General features: G+C 48.0%; 1 protein-coding gene across 3 annotated transcripts in view; it reads right to left on the bottom strand.

The window, feature by feature from the left end:
* Positions 1–279: 279 nt before the first annotated feature.
* The window catches only part of ACIN1 (apoptotic chromatin condensation inducer 1), a 32,767-nt gene continuing 14,617 nt past the window's right edge, over positions 280–18,429 (bottom strand). For 2 of the 3 annotated variants that reach the window (XM_068547672.1, XM_068547693.1), the window contains 13 exons: positions 18,065–18,280; positions 17,450–17,565; positions 9,870–10,011; positions 6,370–6,412; positions 5,332–5,465; positions 5,085–5,237; positions 3,950–4,091; positions 3,464–3,609; positions 2,971–3,078; positions 2,723–2,830; positions 2,165–2,489; positions 1,955–2,055; positions 280–1,215 (listed from right to left, as the gene is read on the bottom strand). In XM_068547672.1, the coding sequence (XP_068403773.1) occupies positions 889–1,215; positions 1,955–2,055; positions 2,165–2,489; positions 2,723–2,830; positions 2,971–3,078; positions 3,464–3,609; positions 3,950–4,091; positions 5,085–5,237; positions 5,332–5,465; positions 6,370–6,412; positions 9,870–10,011; positions 17,450–17,565; positions 18,065–18,280 (2,061 nt within the window). In that variant the 3' untranslated portion in view covers positions 280–888. The remainder of the gene's footprint in view (positions 1,216–1,954; positions 2,056–2,164; positions 2,490–2,722; positions 2,831–2,970; positions 3,079–3,463; positions 3,610–3,949; positions 4,092–5,084; positions 5,238–5,331; positions 5,466–6,369; positions 6,413–9,869; positions 10,012–17,449; positions 17,566–18,064; positions 18,281–18,429) is intronic. The other variant, XM_068547683.1, reaches the window with a different exon arrangement.

Below are 18,429 nucleotides of genomic sequence, written 5' to 3'. Positions count from 1 at the left end.
AGCAGGTGACCAAATGCCTCTAGCACAGCACCGGGACACCCCTTTTTCCCAGGGCGTCTTTCCCTCAGCCCTCCAGTGAGGAAGATCCACAGCTGTGTGTGGCCAGAGCCGAGGCAGGGATGGAGGGAGGGTGGGAAGTCCCTGCTCCGGGTAGCAGCAGCCTAAGTTAAGTGTATGGAATGCAAGCAATGCTGGTTGCACTGCATGCTGCAGCCTCCTCTTCAACATACATGGCTCTCACCCAGCCCCTGCCCAAGGAAAGCCACTCAATCACACTAGTTAAAACTAAGTCAGATTTTTATTATTTTCCATAGACCACATCATTTAATAATAAAAAAAATAAAAATAAAAATTGAACAAAAGGAAAAGGTGGATATAAAGTGGAACCGGTGGGCAGGAGGCATGGGCTGCAGGACCAAAGAGACTGGGAACTGCAGGGGCCCTGGGACTCAGGAGGAGATGCTGATTCAGCTCATAGGTGACCCAGTCCTGGCCCCGGCTGTTCCCAAAAGGGGGGTGCAAGTACCAAAGGAGGTGGTGAGCAGGATGGAGGAAAAACAAGAGAGAGGTTTGGGGCTCCTGGCTGTTCCCCACCTCTGGGCCAACCACCTCCCTCCCTAACATAGCTCTTCCCTCTCACAGACTTCATGGGAAATGAGAGGGAGGAGAGGGCTAAGTCCCAAGAAACAGATTATGGGTTAGGGTGGGAAGATGCCCACTGCTCCATTTGGTATGTGGGGACAGGTGGCAGCCAGACTTCAGCACTGGGCAAAAGGTGTGAAAGACCCCTGGTTCCAGGGTGGTGGAGATTGTACCTATCCCTCTGTGGCCTGAACCCCCCTGGGGCAGGGTGGCCGATGCCTGCAGCTCTCCCTAGTGTTCTCCTGGCTAGCGGCGCCCACCCCGGTCCCGCACAGGCGTGCTCCGACTCCGGCTCCTGCTGTGGCGCTTGGTGTCCCTGCGGTCCCTCTCCCTGCCTCGTTCCCGGTCCCTGTCCCTCTCCCGATCTCGATCTCCCCTGTCCCGCTCCCTGTCCCTCTCCCTCTCCCTGTCCCTCTCCCGGCTGTGCTCTCGCCGCTTCTCTCGCTCCAGCTGTCGGGTCCGTTCCCGCTCCGCCTCCTTCTCCCGCTCCTTCTGCTCTTCTTCTTCTTGCTCCTTTCGCCGCTTCTCCCGCTCCTTGGCCCGTTCAGCCCGCTCTGCCTCCTTCTGAACAATCTGTAGCAGGCAGGGAAGGCAGAGAACAGGAATCTCAGCCCTGCTCACATGAGTCTCACCTGGTCTCCCTGCACCTGGACCCTGCACTCTTAGCTCGGGACCACTGTCAGCCTTGCTGTCATGCAGGAAGGGGGAGGGCCTCAGCAGTCACATCTGTCCTTGTCTCAGAGCCCCAAGCCCTCCTCCCAGTCTTCATCTTTTTATGCCATCTTTTATGACAGGTAGTGGCACCATCCATGCCTGGCCTCTGGTATTTCCTAAGCTAACTAGATGTGAACAAATCTCTATTCTCTCTAGTGGAGTAGCATAAGTAAGCCTACAATTCCCAAAAGGCCCATCACAAAGAAACGTAGATTTAAAAAGCTAAAACCCCTAGAAATTAGAAAGAGAAACGGCTGAGTTTATTAAACACAGATTTCTCGACTAACTAAAATCAACTTCCAAGAAGCACGGTTGGCACCGCCAGCTTCCTGGGACACACACAGAGTTCCCATCTCGTGTCTACCTCTATCCTTTTGGGTCTGGCTTCTCTATGGCCCACTCAATCAACTGGGTCTTAAAACTGCCTCTTTCTGTGATGCTTAGCTTCTGCCTTATTATTCTAAGCCAATACCTGGGCCTATTCACTCTCGTAGTCACACGACTCTCCCCTTGCTCACTCCCAAGCCTTGATGCAGCTTGGCAGGTGGTTCCTCCTGAGCTTGAGAGTGCCTCTCAAGGCAGGAAGGTGGGCGCTCACCTGGCTGTCAGTCAGTGGGAGCCAATAGATGCAGGGAGCTGCCTTGGTCTTACGGAAAAGGTCGTCCAGCAGCTTGGCAGGTGGTTCCTCCTGAGCTTTCTCTGAGGTGGAAGAAAGTGAGTCAGACTTGATGCATATGACTGTGCCCCATCCCATCTGGGTCCCTTTCCCACCTACTATTGAGTATGTGTGCCCCCCATAGCTAAGTACCTTTCTTCTCACTCTTCTTTTCTTTAGACTTTGCGCGTTCCTTGCGGCGGCGGTCACGGGACCGTGATCGGGAACGGGGCCCTTCTCGAACTTTGTCCCGATCCCATTCACGCTCTGATCGAGTTCGCTCCCGCCGCTCCATCTCCCGTTCCCGCTCTGCCCACTGTTCCCGCACCGCCCGCTCCTGCTCCCGCTGCTCTGCCCTGGGGTGCTGTGGCGGCTGGGCTGGGGGCGGGGGCGGGGGGTGCAGCGGCCGTGGTACCCCCTGCTCCTCTGTCTTAGTTTCAGAGGGACGGTCCACCAAGAGGCCTCGGTGATAATCCAGCTGCGGGTAGAGGAGGGACAAGGACAGTCAGGATGAAGATGACATCACTCCCACCAAAGGAGCCCAGGTACCAGTGAACAGACTTTGGAGCCCCATGGTTCAACTGAAGGAACCAAAGAGGAGGGAAAAGGAATCTCAGTGACCGCAGGTTTGGCCGGGATCTCAGCTGGAATCTAGCAGATAACAGCCTCCCCTGCCCCTACCCCCCTCCTTCCTTTCCCTTGGTTTCTTACCTCATCTTGCTCAGCATAGTCAGCACAGAGGAATTTGGGGTTGGACTGGGGCCATTTGACCCCATGTAGAGCTGTGCGGGTGGCAACTGCTTCCTCTACTGTCGAGTACTGACAGAGGGAGGGAGAAGGCAGAGGGTCATAACAGGCCTTGAACCCCTCCCACTTGCCACAGTGCCCTCAAATCTGCCCACGATGGTCACAAAAGGAAATACAGGCCACAACCTAGAGAATCAGCTTCTTCCCCTCACCGTTACAAAGCAGTGAGATTTGATCTTGTCAATCCAGAAAGCCTCTTCTACCAGAGTTCCCGTACGTCCCAACAATTCCTTCAGTTGGCCTAAAGTGAAGGGACGAACCTGCCAATGAAAACGAAATTTCAGGGTCTTAAAGAAGGCAAGAACTATACTCATGTAACTAGTCTGAAGATTTCCCACACCACTGTCACAGGAGTATAGCGTCCAAGTCTGGGTGAGGCCAGAGAGGTTAGGAACCCTCCATCAGGAACGTGAGAAGAGTGGTAACACTGACTGAGACATCATGGGCCAGGCTCTCTACAAATTCTCAAGACAACCCTGCAGGGTGATACTTTTTTCTCCCCATTTTTCAGATGAGACAGGTTGTGAGGTTAAATAACTCACTCAATGAGTGAGTAACCAGCAGATCCCGGAGTTGAACCTAAGAAACACGAGTCCAAAGCTCAGACTCTAAACCAAGCTGCACTGTGGGAAAAAAATGACTTACCAAATTGGAGATGTGGACGATGTTACTGATCTTGCCCCGGGGTGGGGAGGGCACTTGAGCAGTCCGGACTGGGTCATCAATTGTAATGGAAACTCCCGACTTCTGCTGGCTAATGGAACGTCGAGTTAAGGTATCTCCTAAAGTCACTATCAAATAGAGCACAAGAATGACTTTGAGCAGGGAGCAATGCTGGCTCTTTCACCTCCAGCAGGGCTTTAGAATTCCCTACCGGCAGTCACTGTCCCATCTAAATGTGCTGAGCACCTGCACTGTGCCAGGTACGGTCCAGGCGGATCTCCTCATTATGGAGATGCAAAAATTAAACAGATTCAAACCTAGCCCTCAAGCAGCTTGATAACTAGAAGACATGTGTAAAATACTAGAACACAAGGCAGAAAACATTAAACGCTTTAAATAAAAGAGGTCCAAATAAAGTGCTCTGGGAATTCAGGGGGCCGCATGTTTCACTCGTAATGCTGCACCTACCTTTCTTTACTTCATGCTCCACAGGTGGGGGCAAGGCCACCTCTACTGAGACCTGGGGAGGTACAGGCGCTTCTGCTTCAGGCTCCTTCTCTTCTTCCTCCTCTTCCCTCTGCCCATTCTCCTGGCCCTCGGAAGGCACCACCTGTAAGGTATCAGATAACAGATGGATTCTTTTTTTTTAAAAAAAAATTTATTTATTTATTATTTATTTATTTGGCTGTCCCGGGTCTTAGTTGCGGCATGTGGGATCTAGTTCCCTGACCAGGGATCAAACCCAGGCCCCCTGCACTGGGAGCGTGGAGTCCTAGCCACCGGCCCACCAGGGAAGTCCCTACAGAGGGATTCTTGAACACCAAACAGGTACATTCTTTCCAGTTTCTGGTTTCTCGGGGAGAGATGGTGGGAAGTCAACCTAACATGCTTCTTCCACTAGGGAGGAGATTTCATCATTAGGTTCACCTCCACCAGATCCTGGGATTTGTAGTGCCTCAACTCTGCCATGAGGAAAACTAAGGCAGGAATTGGCAAATTTTTTCTGTAGAGGGCAAGATATTAAACATTTTAGACTCTGTGAGCCATACGGTTGCAATTACTCAACTCTGATATTATGGCACTTGAGCAGCCGGAGACAAGAGTAAATGAACTGGGCTTCCCTGGTGGCGCAGTGGTTAAGAATCCGCCTGCCAATGCCGGGGACATGGGTTCGAGCCCTGGTCTGGGGGATCCCACACGCCGTGGAGTAACTAAGCCCGTGCGCCATAACTACTGAGCCTGCGCTCTAGAGCCCATGAGACGCGACTACTGAAGCCCGTGCGCCTAGAGCCCGTGCTCTGCAGCAAGAGAAGCCGCCGCAATGAGAAGCCCGCGTACCGCAACGAAGACCCAACGCAGCCAAAAATAAACAAAACAAAAAAAAAAGAGTAAATGAACTGGTGTGGCTGTGTTCTTACAGAACTTTATTACAGGCTACAGGTTAGATCTGGTACCCTGCTGACCCCTACCCTACAAGGGCCAACTAACCCAACCCTCTGCACAGATGGCAGACTTCCCTTCTAGGACTCCGCCTTAGCTCCTCACTCAGTTGCCCACTCTGCATCCATGGCCCCCTCCCGCAAAGTGGGTGCAGGAACCTTACCTGAGTGACGGTCCGGCATATTTTCAGCCCCTTGTCATGGGTCCCATCGTCACCATTACGCTCTGTCTCATCCTCAGAGATTCGGGAGTCGTCAGCGTGAAGATCCACAACAGCCTCCTGCCCCGCCAGGGGTTTGATGTCGGGGATGAGGCTCTGGGACACAGATACCCCCCACCCCGTTATACTGGGCCCATGTCTACTCCCACGTCATGTCTCATCCTCCCTTCCCCGGCCCCTCCCACCTCACCTTGAGTGATTCGGTGGTGATACTGATGGAGGGTTTCTTCTGTGTGGTGGCCGTGCTGGCTCCCCAACGCCGCTTCCGACTAGGCTGGCCCCCCTCTGTGTCACTGTTTCCAGCTGGCACCCCCTTGGTAGCTGCTGTCCCCAAGAAATAGGACCCCACAGTTAGATGCTCTCAGGCCCTCTGCTGGTTCACACCACAACACCCACAGAGAGCCTTCGACTGGAATTTTAGTAAAAGGTTAACTTAAGGAAACCACATTTGGGGACTGGGGAAACCATGCTTCAGAGTAAACAATAAAAGGCCTGGAGCCACTTCCTGAAAGATGAAAACTACTGATCTCTGAAGGCAACAAGGGAGAGCTAACTAGGCTGGTAAGCAATTTAAACTTTTAGTGGTAGAAAAATCTCAAGTACTGGGGAAGACAGATTGAGGACGACATGGGAATGAGAAAAACAAGACTATGTGATACTAAAAGCCAAATTAATTTAATTTTAGATCATGATGTGACCTGGTCATGCTTTAGGTTATTTTCACACTACAGATTGATATATTTAAGTCATAAAGACCTATTTACACTTTTGTCAACTTGGAGTTCCTCATTGGGAAAATGTTAAAGATGTTACTGTTTGAGGTGTGGGCACTCTCATTTTCTCAGATGCTCTCTTAGAATAAAGCATAAACTGGTAAGCATTTTATAGGAATCCCTCAAACCCACTCCTGGTTCTGAGGGTTCAGACATCTGAAATAATAAAAGCAGGAGGACTAGATAAGAAACGGTAAGACATCTCACGGTGTATCTCATTAGGGTTAAGAAAGAAGTGTGACTGGGGAAAAATAACAAGGATTGTTTGTGAAGTTCTGAATTTTAAAATGGAACACTACCTATGCCAAAAAGATGTAGATTTGCTGGGTGGAGGTGGTGGGATGGCAGGGGGTGACACAAGAATGCCACTGACAGAGAATGGGAATCTACTTCTTTATCAACTCTGACTTTTATGGTATTCCGGACCTGTATCAGGGATTTGGGGCTAGACTTACAGACAACGGAGATCTTCCTCTTGAATGATTTGGGCAGCGAGCTCTGTATAGAGAAGAAAAGGGGAAAAAAAGAGAAAGAGACACACCCCACAGAGAGGGGGGAAAGAGGTTAGATGGGGCAGTCTTAGCATAGGCTCCAAAGACACAGAGAGAGAGAGACACAGAGACAGACAGAGACCAAAACAGAAGCGGCAAACGGCAAAAACGAAGCAGAATCAATGCAAGTTAGAGAAAAAAATAAAACCAAACATCACAGCAAGGAAAAGTCATCTAGTCCATACCACACCTATGTATTAGCTTAACCAGAAATAAGCTGGAAGAAGAATTTCAGTAGCCTCCCGGCCCTTTAAAAGCATTGGTCATGCCCTCTTCCACTGTCTCTACTGGTCGAGAGGATGCAAAGCCCAACAAGCTATGTCCAGAGCTGGGTCACCTAGTCCTTCTAAGGTCTTCCTTGCTAACTCGAGGAAAACACGAGGAAACAAGGAAAACCAACTTTGGGATGGCACTTTGACAACATAACCCTCCTCCTCTTCTCAATGCCCAGCCTGACATCCACTGACATTGGCTCTGAGTGGCTTGGACAGCAGACCGGTAAGACTGCTCGGATGCCCACCACACTGTGGAAAACGGCAGCACCACACTCACTGGAGATGAGCCTCCTGGGCCAAGTGCCAGCAGAAAGAATTTAAAGGTGTCTTTGGTAAAGACAAGTTTTTATGCAGGGCAGACTGTCCCTAGGGAGTTTCAGACTTTCTGACCACCGCACGGAGCTCTAGCAGAGCCTTACTGTTTCTTCTCCAAACAGGGCTTATGCCTTAGGGGCTCTGCCAAGGACCAGAAACTTCCAAACCTGCTTTTGAGCAAGTTTCTGCCCCAAACACTCAGTGGGAGAAAGACTGTGGACAGAGCAAAAAGAGGAAGAGAGAGAGCAAAAAAGGGAATAGAGCATTTTTAGATTTAAGTGCTTATTTCTGGAAAAACTAAGACCTACCACCCTTCTAAAGGGTAGGGCAGGAACCCTCTTGATGAAATCCCTTTTCCCCATCCACCCCCCAGCCCCGTTTGTGTCGTCTAACCAAGTCTCCTTGGTCTCCGTTAAGGGCCAGCCTGACCCCTAGCCAGGCCGCTCTCGATGGGTAAGTTAGTGAGAAAAAAAAAGTCTTAATTAAAACAGGAAAAACATGAACCAAATAAATAAACAAATCCAATAAAGAAATCAGAAAAGAAGATAAAGAAAAAAATTAAAATAAAAGATTAAAAAAAGAGGAGGAAGAAGAAAATAAAGAGGAAAATAAACTAGGAATATGACAAATGTTCCAGGTACCATCTCACACCTGGGATCTTCAGTTCAGCCAATCGCACCTCACTGTGTACTGTATCTAGTCAACCGCCGGTCCAATCAGAATGAGCCCTCCCTGCTAGGCGCTGTGCAATTGGTGGGGGGTTGGGTTGGCAAAAAAGGTGGGCGCACGGCGTGGTGGTCAGCACGGCACTGCCAGAGTCCTCCCAGGGGCGCAGGGGGGGCGGGAGGGAAACGTGTGGGGGGACGCTGCCCAGTTTCCATGATGTCAAGACAGTTCACTGGTGGTGGCCAGGCTCAGCGAGGGGTACAGGGGGAAAGGGGGCAGAGACATCAGTCCCGGCCCTGTAGGGGCATCATCTTGCAGTCCCTGATGAGATGGCCTGTAAGTAGCAGAAATGGTCCTGGCCTTTTATCGTGAGAGGCAGGACCCTATGTCCATCAGTGGCAAGCTGCAGCAACACCACCACCCAATGCTTGGAATCCAGGTGATGACTCCAGAGTCCCTTTCTCCTCTGCCTGTAACTGGGGAGGGGGTCCTCTCACCAAGTGGGATCATGGAGCCTCTGTTGAAGGCAGCCTGGGGGTAGTAGGTGGGTAGCCCCAGGACCTGGCACACATTCAGCAGCAGGGTCAGAATACTTTTCTTCTGAGAGTGGTGTGTGGCATCTCCTCAGGGACTCCAGCTGAGACAGCGGTTCCAGTCAGGTGGGTGGATGAGCCCCTGCCTCCAGGAATGGAGGAGAAGTTGGAGCAACCAACATATGCTGCCCTTCACCATGGACAACAGGGACCAAAGGAAAGTCCATCTGATGAGCAAGTGGTGATACACGGCTGGGCTGTCATCAGCTTTAAATCTCTGGGCTCAGACCCTAGACTTCTCTGCAGGGTTCCTAGTCGTCACAGCTTAAGCCGAGAGCCCCACTCAGTATTTTACAGCATGGCACTGTGATCACAAACATTGACTTTTTAGGAGGTCTTGGCGCCCTAGATAGGGATCCCAACAGTCTGTAGCAAATAAGGCAACCCACAGTCCTCAAAAGGGCAAGGGCGTGTGGGCAGGCGCCCCAGCACTGACACAAGCTCTTCTTGGGGTGTCCCAAAGAGGGAGATGATGCAAGTCCACCCCTTTCCAAATGCTTTTTGCTTTCTCAATACAAGTCTCTCCAGAACAGTGCTCTTCTTGGCCCCCTGATGTAAGCAAGGCAGGGAGGCAAAAGGGGGCCCATCACAGGATCCCATACACATGCCCCCCTCTGGCCAAGACACCTGGATAGCAGACTCGGCTGACTGGGCAGCTCAGTAGCAGCGGGTGGGTCCAGAGGAAGAGGCGGCATCAGCGATTGGCCAGTTGGGCAGGGTTATATTTTACGGGCGGATTACCGTACATGAGGTACTTGGACAAAGTTTTACGGGGAAGAAGGACCTTGTAATAAATAATATTCTGCACATCAAATCACGTTCACCGGCCCCCACCCCCGCAACACACACCAAAGAAAGGCTACACACACAACAGTCCCTCCCACCCTATTACCCTACTCCCAAACCCAGCTAATTCTTGCTCTAATCACTTTAAGAGCCAAGAAGACTTCGCTGGCTCTGATGGGGGGAGCCCCCTGAATTGGGCTCAGGACACAAGATAAGATATATGACGAAAAAGTAAGTAGAGGGGTCACAAAAATGGGGAAGGGGCCTTTGGGATAACCCCAGGGGCTGGCTTCTAAGTAGCTACATCTCTGCAATGAGACCACTAGGGGGCAGATGAGGAACAAAAATTCCTCAGCATGGTGGTCAGCTGAGAACCACCATGGCCCACTAGATGGCGCTGATCTCCAACACACTTTTAAAAAGGAGGGAAAGCTAGAGGGGTTACCACAGGGAGAAGCTAGAGAAGGGAGCCGGGAAAGCTGAGCCTGGGTCTTAAAGGGCCATTAACTGACTTTCCCGCTGGTTACAAACTTCCCCACCTGCACTACTTCCTCAACAAGAAAAGGGGAATAAAGGAGGCCTGTTCCCATCACAAGGGGTCTCCCTTGCTAAACCAGCGAATTCTCCCTTGGCCCTATCCTGATCCAAGTCTTTGCCTAGTCCCTTCTTTAAGCTATCTCACTGTGTACGAGGGATCACCAGCGTACTCTATGCTTTCCCCCAGGTCCACTCCTGCCCACCCACCCCAGCAGGCGGCTTGGATATTTACCTCTTTCTTCTCCTCATCCTCGGCACTGCCCTCTGGGCGGTCATCATTGCTGACTTGGTCTGCAATAGGCATGGGGGGCTCTGGAACCTCATTTTCAGGTCTGTTTTCACTTGCGTCCATGGTCACTTCCTTCTCCTCCTCACTGTCAGTATGGGGAGAGGTTGGGAAGGAAGGGCAGGAAAGAACCAAGGGGAAGAGAGAGCAAGACGTTAGGTTTTGGGTCAAGGAAACCCCCATGCCTCATCACTTGGGTGGGATTGGGAGGGCTGCTTTTTAGATCAGACTAGAGACCTTGTCCCCCCAGGAAAACCAGGAAACGGTTTCCCTAGGGGGAAGAGCACAGATCACAGCAACCACATTCACCCACTGCCCAGATGGGATAAAGCTGTGATGTGTGGGGTCAGGGCTCCAATGTTCTTAGATAATTCACCAGAGTACCCCTATATGAAGAGGAGAAATATCCCTCTCTGCAAAGTCCCTCAAAAGTAACTGTGATTTGCCCACAACCCCGTGGCCTCCCTAGACCTGGGCGCAGACACCTTTATTTAACCAAACTGCATGAGAAACTAAGGGAAGCCTGATTCCTTAAAAAGAGGAGAAAGAACAGCCAGGGCTGTGGCAGATGATCCCAACCTTGGTTTTAATCAACTGCTTAGTAAGTAAAAGCCTACTGACCCTCAGGGTCTGCAGACACCAGGAATGGAGAAATGGTGGGGGTGAGGGCTGCAGGGAGAGGAAGGCTGGCGAGGGTTCAGGCTTCAACAGGGACCCTCTCTAATCCAAAAGGAAAAACAAAAACTGCCAGACAGAGTATGAAAGCTCAGAGAAGCACCAGGCCACTTTTACCTGCTCAGAGGTGTAGGAATTGTTCTTACATTCGGCCTTCGCCCAGTTTCTCCCACTCCCTTATTCCAACTTCCAAGAGATAAAGAGAGCAGGCCTCCCAGTCAGGACACACCCTCCCCTACACCACGCATCCTCCCCTCACAAACGCTGAACCCACTCCCCCACCCCTCTGAATCACACAAGTTAGCTCCCATTGCAGGCAACGATCCCAGAGGTTCACTTCAGATAAACTATCTTCCCATCTTCTTTTTTCTGTCTTCATCCTGAACTTCTGTCTCTAATCTCATCCCCACTACCACCCGAACACTGAGGGGTAAAAAAAATCAAATCAAGATGATCAGGGGCCTAAGTCTCAAGAGAGGGGAAAGCAAGCCTCCCCAGGCTGATAATCACCAGAAAATTCGGCATTCTCGACAGGCTGCCTGACACTCAGAGGTCAGAACAGCCTCCCCAGAGCAGGCAGGGAGGGATGCATGGGAAGGGGGGGAGGAGAAAATCGGAAATGTGCCCCCAGCTAATAGGCTCCCACAGAAACACGAGATTCAACTGCCTAAATCTAAAGAAAAGTCTTATCCAAAAAATACCTATTTCCCACACAGAGAGGGCAAGTGGGGCCAATTAGAAACCGGGCAGGAAGGACAAAGGGGGAAAGCAGAATGACTGAAAACAAATCAAAACGGTAAGACGGAATGAAAGCCACGGGGAAGAGAAAGGTGATGAGAGGGGCTAGAGCGGTGGGGAAAAGGGATACATGGAAATGTGAAGCTCTCACCCTTCTTTGCTTTCTGATAACATGATTTTTTTTCTCCCCCTGGAAGTGCTGTTTATCCCTTTCTGGAATGGAAGAAATAACAAAAACCAAACAAAAAAATCCTAAAATATTAAAAAAAAACCCAAAACACCTTCCTTGTCCCAAGATCCCACCACCTCCTCCCCAACCACCCGATCCAGAGAGAGAAAATCGAGATGCAGCAACTGGGGATCCAAAAAATGGTAAATGGAAGGGGAGGTGGTGGTGGTGGTGAGGGGAGGCTAAAATAGATCTGGCTTTTAAGAGATAAGCGTTAAGTCCTCACGGCAAACCCCGAATTCAGCTGGATTGGTCTCTCTGGAGAAGGAGGAGGAAGAGGGCCAGGCTGCTGGTAGTGGCTGGCTCTATTGTATTGGCGGAGCGGCGGCGATCAGCCGGAGACATGCAGGGGAGCCATCTTGCCACTTACCCAGCAGCCCGTGTGTGCGGATGGGGGAGGGCCCTGCTGCGGCAGGGGAGGGGAAAGAAGAGAGGGAGGGCGCTGAGTGAGCAAGGCTCTTATCCTCTGGCAGGCCACAAGGAGCTCACAGCTGGCTCAAAAGGCCTGGCCTTTTTCCTTCTTTTCTCAGGTTACAACAGCTACCGAGGCCTAACCCCACAGGGAGAGGGTGCTCTCTCCTCCTCTTCCACGGGGGCGGGGGAGGGGGCTGGGTGGAGAGGACATACAAAGTTACAGCTGCTTGCTTGGAAGATTCCAGGGAATATAAGGAAAGGAAACAGCAGAGCTGGGAGTGAAAAATGACAAGAAGGAAGATAAAGCCAAAGTTGCAAAGAGACAGAGGGGAGGGTCACGAGCAATTTTGTATGTGCCCACCTTCCTCTACCTGAGAAGCCAGGCATAGAACACTGAAACCAGATCAGCTGGTTCAAGGCGGGGAGGTGGGATGAGATCTGGCACTATCCAATCACTGTATGGTAACTGGCTGCTCACCGTGAGCAATGACCACGTGTTACTACTCCAACCCGTCCTTTCTTCAGGGAGATGGGAGGAGTGGATAAGGAGGAAGTTCCATTTTGAATTACCAGTAGAGGAGGGGAGAGGTGTCTCTGAAGAGAAGACAGACAACTTTGTTTCACAGAGTCTTTAATAAGGTCACCCTGCCCCAGGGTCTGCAGGAGCCAGAAAGGAAAAGGATAAACAGGGCAAGGGGACCTTGGGTAGCTGAAGCATGAAGGCCACTTACTTCTTGGAGCAAGGGCTCCAAAATGAGGGCTCTGAAGTAGATAAGAAACTGAAATGAGAGGACTGTTATTGGGGACAGGGGTGGTGGTGGTGGGGTGTGTGCAGACCTGCTGGGCAGAAAGTGGGAACTAAATGGAAATTTCTTATCAGGGGCATCTTCAGACTAACGTAAAATGGGAAGCTGCCTCTACCCATTCAAAAAAGCACTCAGTAGATGCTCAAAATGCCCATTTGTTGACTGCAAAGGTGCTCCTTTTGTATCCCAGTGGCAGTAAAGGTTTAACACTAAGACAAGCTTCTGTGTACTTAACCAAAAACTTAGTATTATCTCATTTGTAATACCAGAACGTTTAGTCAAAACTGAAATTTCCTCCCTGCTGCTTAAAATCTTAAACTTACACGTCAACTGCAAGCTAATAAAGCAGTCACGTTTATACATCACGCTACAGTTCCTTTTCACTGAGTGGTCCCTGGCTGCTCAGTAAGGTTGAGAGCTCTGGAGTCAAACTGGTTAGGTCTCAATCCAGGCCTCGGCCCCAACCCGCACACAAGTAGCATAATACTGGGCAAGTTCCTGATCCCCTCTGTGTATCAGTTTCTTAATCTGTAAAGTGGGGGTAATAACAATACCTAACTCATCGAACAGTGTGATAAGGGTTTGCTCTTAGGAGTCTGGCTTGGAAGACACCCCAAGTCAAGGTAAGGATATGCATAAAACCCATGTACGTTTAATAGGCCATTATCTCATTTGATGACACCTATGGAGCTTTTTTTTTTTGAGCATCCTCAAAGAGTAGACTGAACTTTCTCTGATGTAAAGGCACTAATTGGTTTGACAGGTTCTCAGCAATGCCTTCATCACTGTCTAGTACCTGCTGGTTTACTTGCCCCTCACCTCTACCCTGCAGAGTTCCTCAAGGTCAGAGACTGCATCCCTTGACCCCTAGCCTGGGGCCTAACACAAAGAAACGCTCAGTAAATATTTCCCAATTAGGTTGTCACTGGGGGTACCAAGTGGATATTTTAGTAAATCCTTGCTGAATTAAAGGTTTTCTTCTTAAGAAGTATTTTTGGATAGAATTCCCACAGACACCGTTATCCTACAGAGAAATGTTACCTTCAAACATCCTCAAATACATGTTCCCTGTCCATCAATTGTCCTAAAATACGTTCAGCTGCCAATATGTCTCTCCAAAAGTGGCATCCCTGGAGGAAGAATTTTCTTTCAACTGGAAATTCTATCTCGTTTTTTTCAAGAATAAGAATTTTATGACGTTATTCTTGGCCTTCTTAAGACACAGTGAGTTTGTGCTGTCTATTTCCCCATGATCAAACCTGTGGGACCTAAGAATTCCCAAAACTTTATTTTCATAAGAAAAAGAGGAAGCCTCGAAATTATTCCAAAAGGGGACTCAATCTACTTGCAGGACTACTCCCAAAGCCTTCTTAGCTATGCGTCAGAGCCCCACGCAGCTTTTCTTTGTAGTCCCTTTTATGCAAAAGGCATCTCCTTTCCCACTATTTAAATTCTTCCACAAATATTTCTGATACCTTCGAAAAAATAAGTGAAACTGCATGGGGATTAGGGGTGGGTGATAGCTACCCAAATTAAACAGTGCACAAAGCATTTGTAGCCCAATAGAAAAGGAGAGAACTCCTTAGGGGCTAATAACATCACATTAGAGTTCACATCTGAATAGGAATGAGATTCAGAAAAACTAATGGAAAGGGAAATTTCTATAGACATGTATGTTTGAACTTTAGTTACTATAGAAAATTCACAAGGAGCTGAGGACCTGATGTGAAATTTAATAAGAAACAGTGGGATCTGACTACCCTTAGGCAGCGAGATTTAAACATAGAATACCCTCAGGAGCATACTAGTCCCAAGATAACCGAGGTCGGTATGGTTTTAGAGGGTGTGTCCTTAGATACCAACTTCTCAGTGAGCAAACTCTATTGATAACAATAAATTCTACTTTTTAAAAATTATGAATCATTTGGCATACTGGCACTGTAGGTCCCCTGAGGAGTATCAATTACACTGTCATACTGGCTTAAAGGACCATTTCCTTCCTCCTACTCAGGTGAAAGGACAAATAAGCATAGTGCCAAGAGCCCAACACTGCTATTGCCTGCAAGGTTTGTGTACACAGGAAGGTTGTATTTAGAAAAGTTGGGGTTTGAATTAACTACTACTGGATGATACAGTTGCCTAGACAAAGTTTTTCCTTTCCCTTTCTTTTTTATTTTTTCCTCTATTTTTTTTTAATGTAAAAAGAGAGTACCATTATTTTCTGCTGTATGAGGAAATTTTTGTTGTATCTATAAGCAGGCAGAGGACTAGATTCTGGAACAGGGCGCAAGTGAAACAGAACTGAGGGCTCACAAATTCCTGACCCAAGAAATGAAAAAGATACTTTACCTCATAAACCTAGAATTCCTCAGGGCACAATCAGAATCACAACGGATTTAACCAAGCACAGCAAAAAAAATTTAGGCAATCTCTTCCAAGTGGTGAGAGGTCCTTGAAGTCTAATTTTTTTTTTTAACACTTTACTGAATCAACAGGCCCCCAGCTCTGCTTTTCAAAAGTCATGTGACTTCTTGTTGAGATAGAGAGGAAAACCAAGATTAAGCCACAAATGGTCTTTTCCATTTGGCACTCACTGTTGATCCCACTTTTAAAATTGGCCAGGGCTCCAGAGATCACCAGTTTGAACACTAGCACTCTAGAGGGGTGAAAGACCAGGAGGAGTGTTGTGAATCAGTTTAGTACAGCCTCCAGAAATGCAGGCAAACTTCTCAAAGATTCATTTACCAAATCCAGTGCCAGAAGAGCCTATGGGTTTTGGGCATCTCATTTTGTTAGGCTGCTGAATAGACCATGTGGAAGGTAGGCAGAAGGAAAGCAAGTAAGAGGGATGTGTGTGAGCCACTTCTGAGCTCAGACTGCATTTCTAACCTATGGGCTGCTCCACCGAAGCTTGCCTAGGCAACAATGGACAATCTCAATATTTGCCCAAGGTGCCACTTGCTATCACCTTGCCAGAATCAATGTGACTAGATGACCTCAGTCATAAATGAAGATCAAAGCCACATTTACCTGAGGAGAAAAACTCTGTATATGACTCCAGGGTTCATTTGCCCTGGACTTGCATGCGAAAATCCATTAAATAAAGGGGCTTCAAAACAGCATAAAGTGCCACTCTGTTGCCAGGATCTCAGAGACCCACAGGATTTTAGGACAAGCAAGGAGCTTTTCAGAAAATTACTTGCTTCTCAAGGTGCACAGGAGGCACTTCCTCAGCCCCAATTAGTAGCAGGTTGTCAACATCTACTTTGAAACCGCCATTACAGAAAAGACATGCTATACTCCCATGGGATGGGGGAGGGAAAGGCAGACATTATCTCTGATTGATGGATAGGGAAGGGAAGGTGTCACCCCATTTCCTCATCGATGGTGTAGCTGGGGAATCCTGAACACCTTCCAGAATCCGCTGGTTTTTCACTTTAAGGTCCTAGAAGAAAAACCCTTTTCCAAAGGATAATGTACCCATTCCAAAATGGAAAAACAAAAACTTTTTTCAAAGGCAATAGAGTGAACTTTTAGCTTTCAAACCAAAAATGTAATGGCCACAAGATGGCAGCAGAGGCAAGAATATTAGAATAGACAGTAGCAAGGCAAAAGCTATAATAATGAGTACATAATTATTGTTAAAGTCTCAAGAAAATGAGATAATAAACCATGTCACTGCCCACCACCCTCCAAAACCAGAGGCAAAAGATAGTCTGAAGCTCTAAGAAGAATATAAATTATTAGATGTACATAAAGGGAAAAATCATATTGATAGTATTAGTGTTAAAATGCCATTAAAACAATCATGGAACAAAGTTAGGCCAACTGTCTACACAGGACATTCACTAAAGTAGTACAGGATTCCTGATGTCTAAAAGCTAAGCAATCTTATTTCCACAATGCTTTTCTTTTTCACTTCCCATGAGACTTTGAAGCCAGGAATTTTGGTTCAATGGCTTCTTAATTTGTAACACCTAGCTCAGAAGAATGAATGACATACATGTTCAATTACAAATTTAATTTGATATGACAGTATTTTTCTAGGACTACACATAAGGAATAAAAAATTCACGTTAACTGCATAAATGGTAAAATCAATCCAAGGGTCTTAGAAGGAATAAACTTCTGACTTGATATGGACTTCATATTTTGCTGTATTGTACGCTGTGGGAGATAACTAGAATAGACTGTGCTTAATAAAATGATAGCTTATAACCAGAGAAAATAAAAAAACTAAAAAACAGCACTCTCCTGTAAGCTGCTCTGTAGATCCTCAACATCCTTTATTAAACTGTGTTCCCAGGCTCACATGTAGCTGGTAAATGTGAGTTAAAGACTGAGTTAAAATGCCTGAGTCAATTCCCTTACACAGTCTTGAGTTTACAAAAAGAAGCCTCTGCTGCCTCCTCCTTAAAGGAAGACTGTATTGGTCAGATGATTCCAGATATGGGGCTCCTTTTGCTCTCACCACCACTTTTCAGACTACCTTAAGAGTTCTGGTGGCAACTCGCAACGTAGTAACTGAAGTCTAGCCTTAGTCCAGATAAAGCTCTGCCTTCACGTTCTATAATGAAACTAGGACTTAGCCAAAGAACCCTAGGGAGCCAAGAACTAGCCCACAAACTGGGAGTGTTATCCCCCAGTTGAGAGAGATCACTTACACAGTGTGATGAATCCTTTCTGATTCTGGTAGGTGGGAGGTCGGAGTCTCTGAGGTCTGGGGTTGTGTGGCAGCTGGCGGCTCTGCCTCTTCAGCTTCACACTTCTTTGGGCTCCCCTGTCAGGACAAACACAGCAAAACAAACATAGCAACGTACTTAAATCTGCTTGGTTCCTCTTCTTTAACGTGGAGCTGGTAAAAGGCAGAGCACAACATACACAGTACCAGCTCCAAACATAACCCTATTTATCTTCATTATTTCATTTTAGAAAGTGGAATGGAATACTGCTTACAGAATTTCTATGCCAAAAATCATTTTATTAGAATTCTTGAGAGAACTGAGAAAAGGCTTCCTTTTGGGCAGAAAAAAGGGAGATGTTCTGAGGAAGAACTGACCTTGAGAGCCCTGAAGATGAGAACCCTGCTGCTCAGCCTCATGGAGAACTTTCATGAACCAGGGATTTGGAAATAAAAGTAGACTCTAACAGGTTTCCCCAACCTTCTCCATTCCTATTGAACCTTATCCAGACTGCACTTTCAGTTTTATAGCTAAGACAAAAGGGAAAATCATGCTTAATCCTCCGTCTCCCTCTAAGGAAGGGGCATAATACCCTACCCGCTCAGGCTGTAACCTCTGGGTCACATGCTTTTCAGCTGGCTCAGGTTGGCTCATACGCCTCACTCGGATAGACGTTGAGGTGGAAGTCCTCTCCTTTGGCTCAAGGACCTGCAGCTGTGGCAATGGTGGAGTTGCAACCTCCTGACCAGAAGAGGGATCTTTGGTTTCAGTGTAGCTGGTGCTGCTGTCCCTGGAGACTCCAGGGCTCAGAGACTAAAGAAATGAAACACATAAGGCAAATTATTTTATATGCCATATATTCAGTAGACCACTGAGTTTTCCAACTTAATACTTTAATACGTTGGATCTTTTTATTCCAAGATTTTATTTAAATCTTTCCCTAGGTTTATTCCTGTTTGACT

The sequence above is a fragment of the Eschrichtius robustus genome, chromosome 1 (assembly GCF_028021215.1).
Source record: "Eschrichtius robustus isolate mEscRob2 chromosome 1, mEscRob2.pri, whole genome shotgun sequence".
Classification (NCBI taxonomy): domain Eukaryota; kingdom Metazoa; phylum Chordata; class Mammalia; order Artiodactyla; family Eschrichtiidae; genus Eschrichtius; species Eschrichtius robustus.
This window is presented reverse-complemented; position numbering and strand designations above follow the sequence as displayed.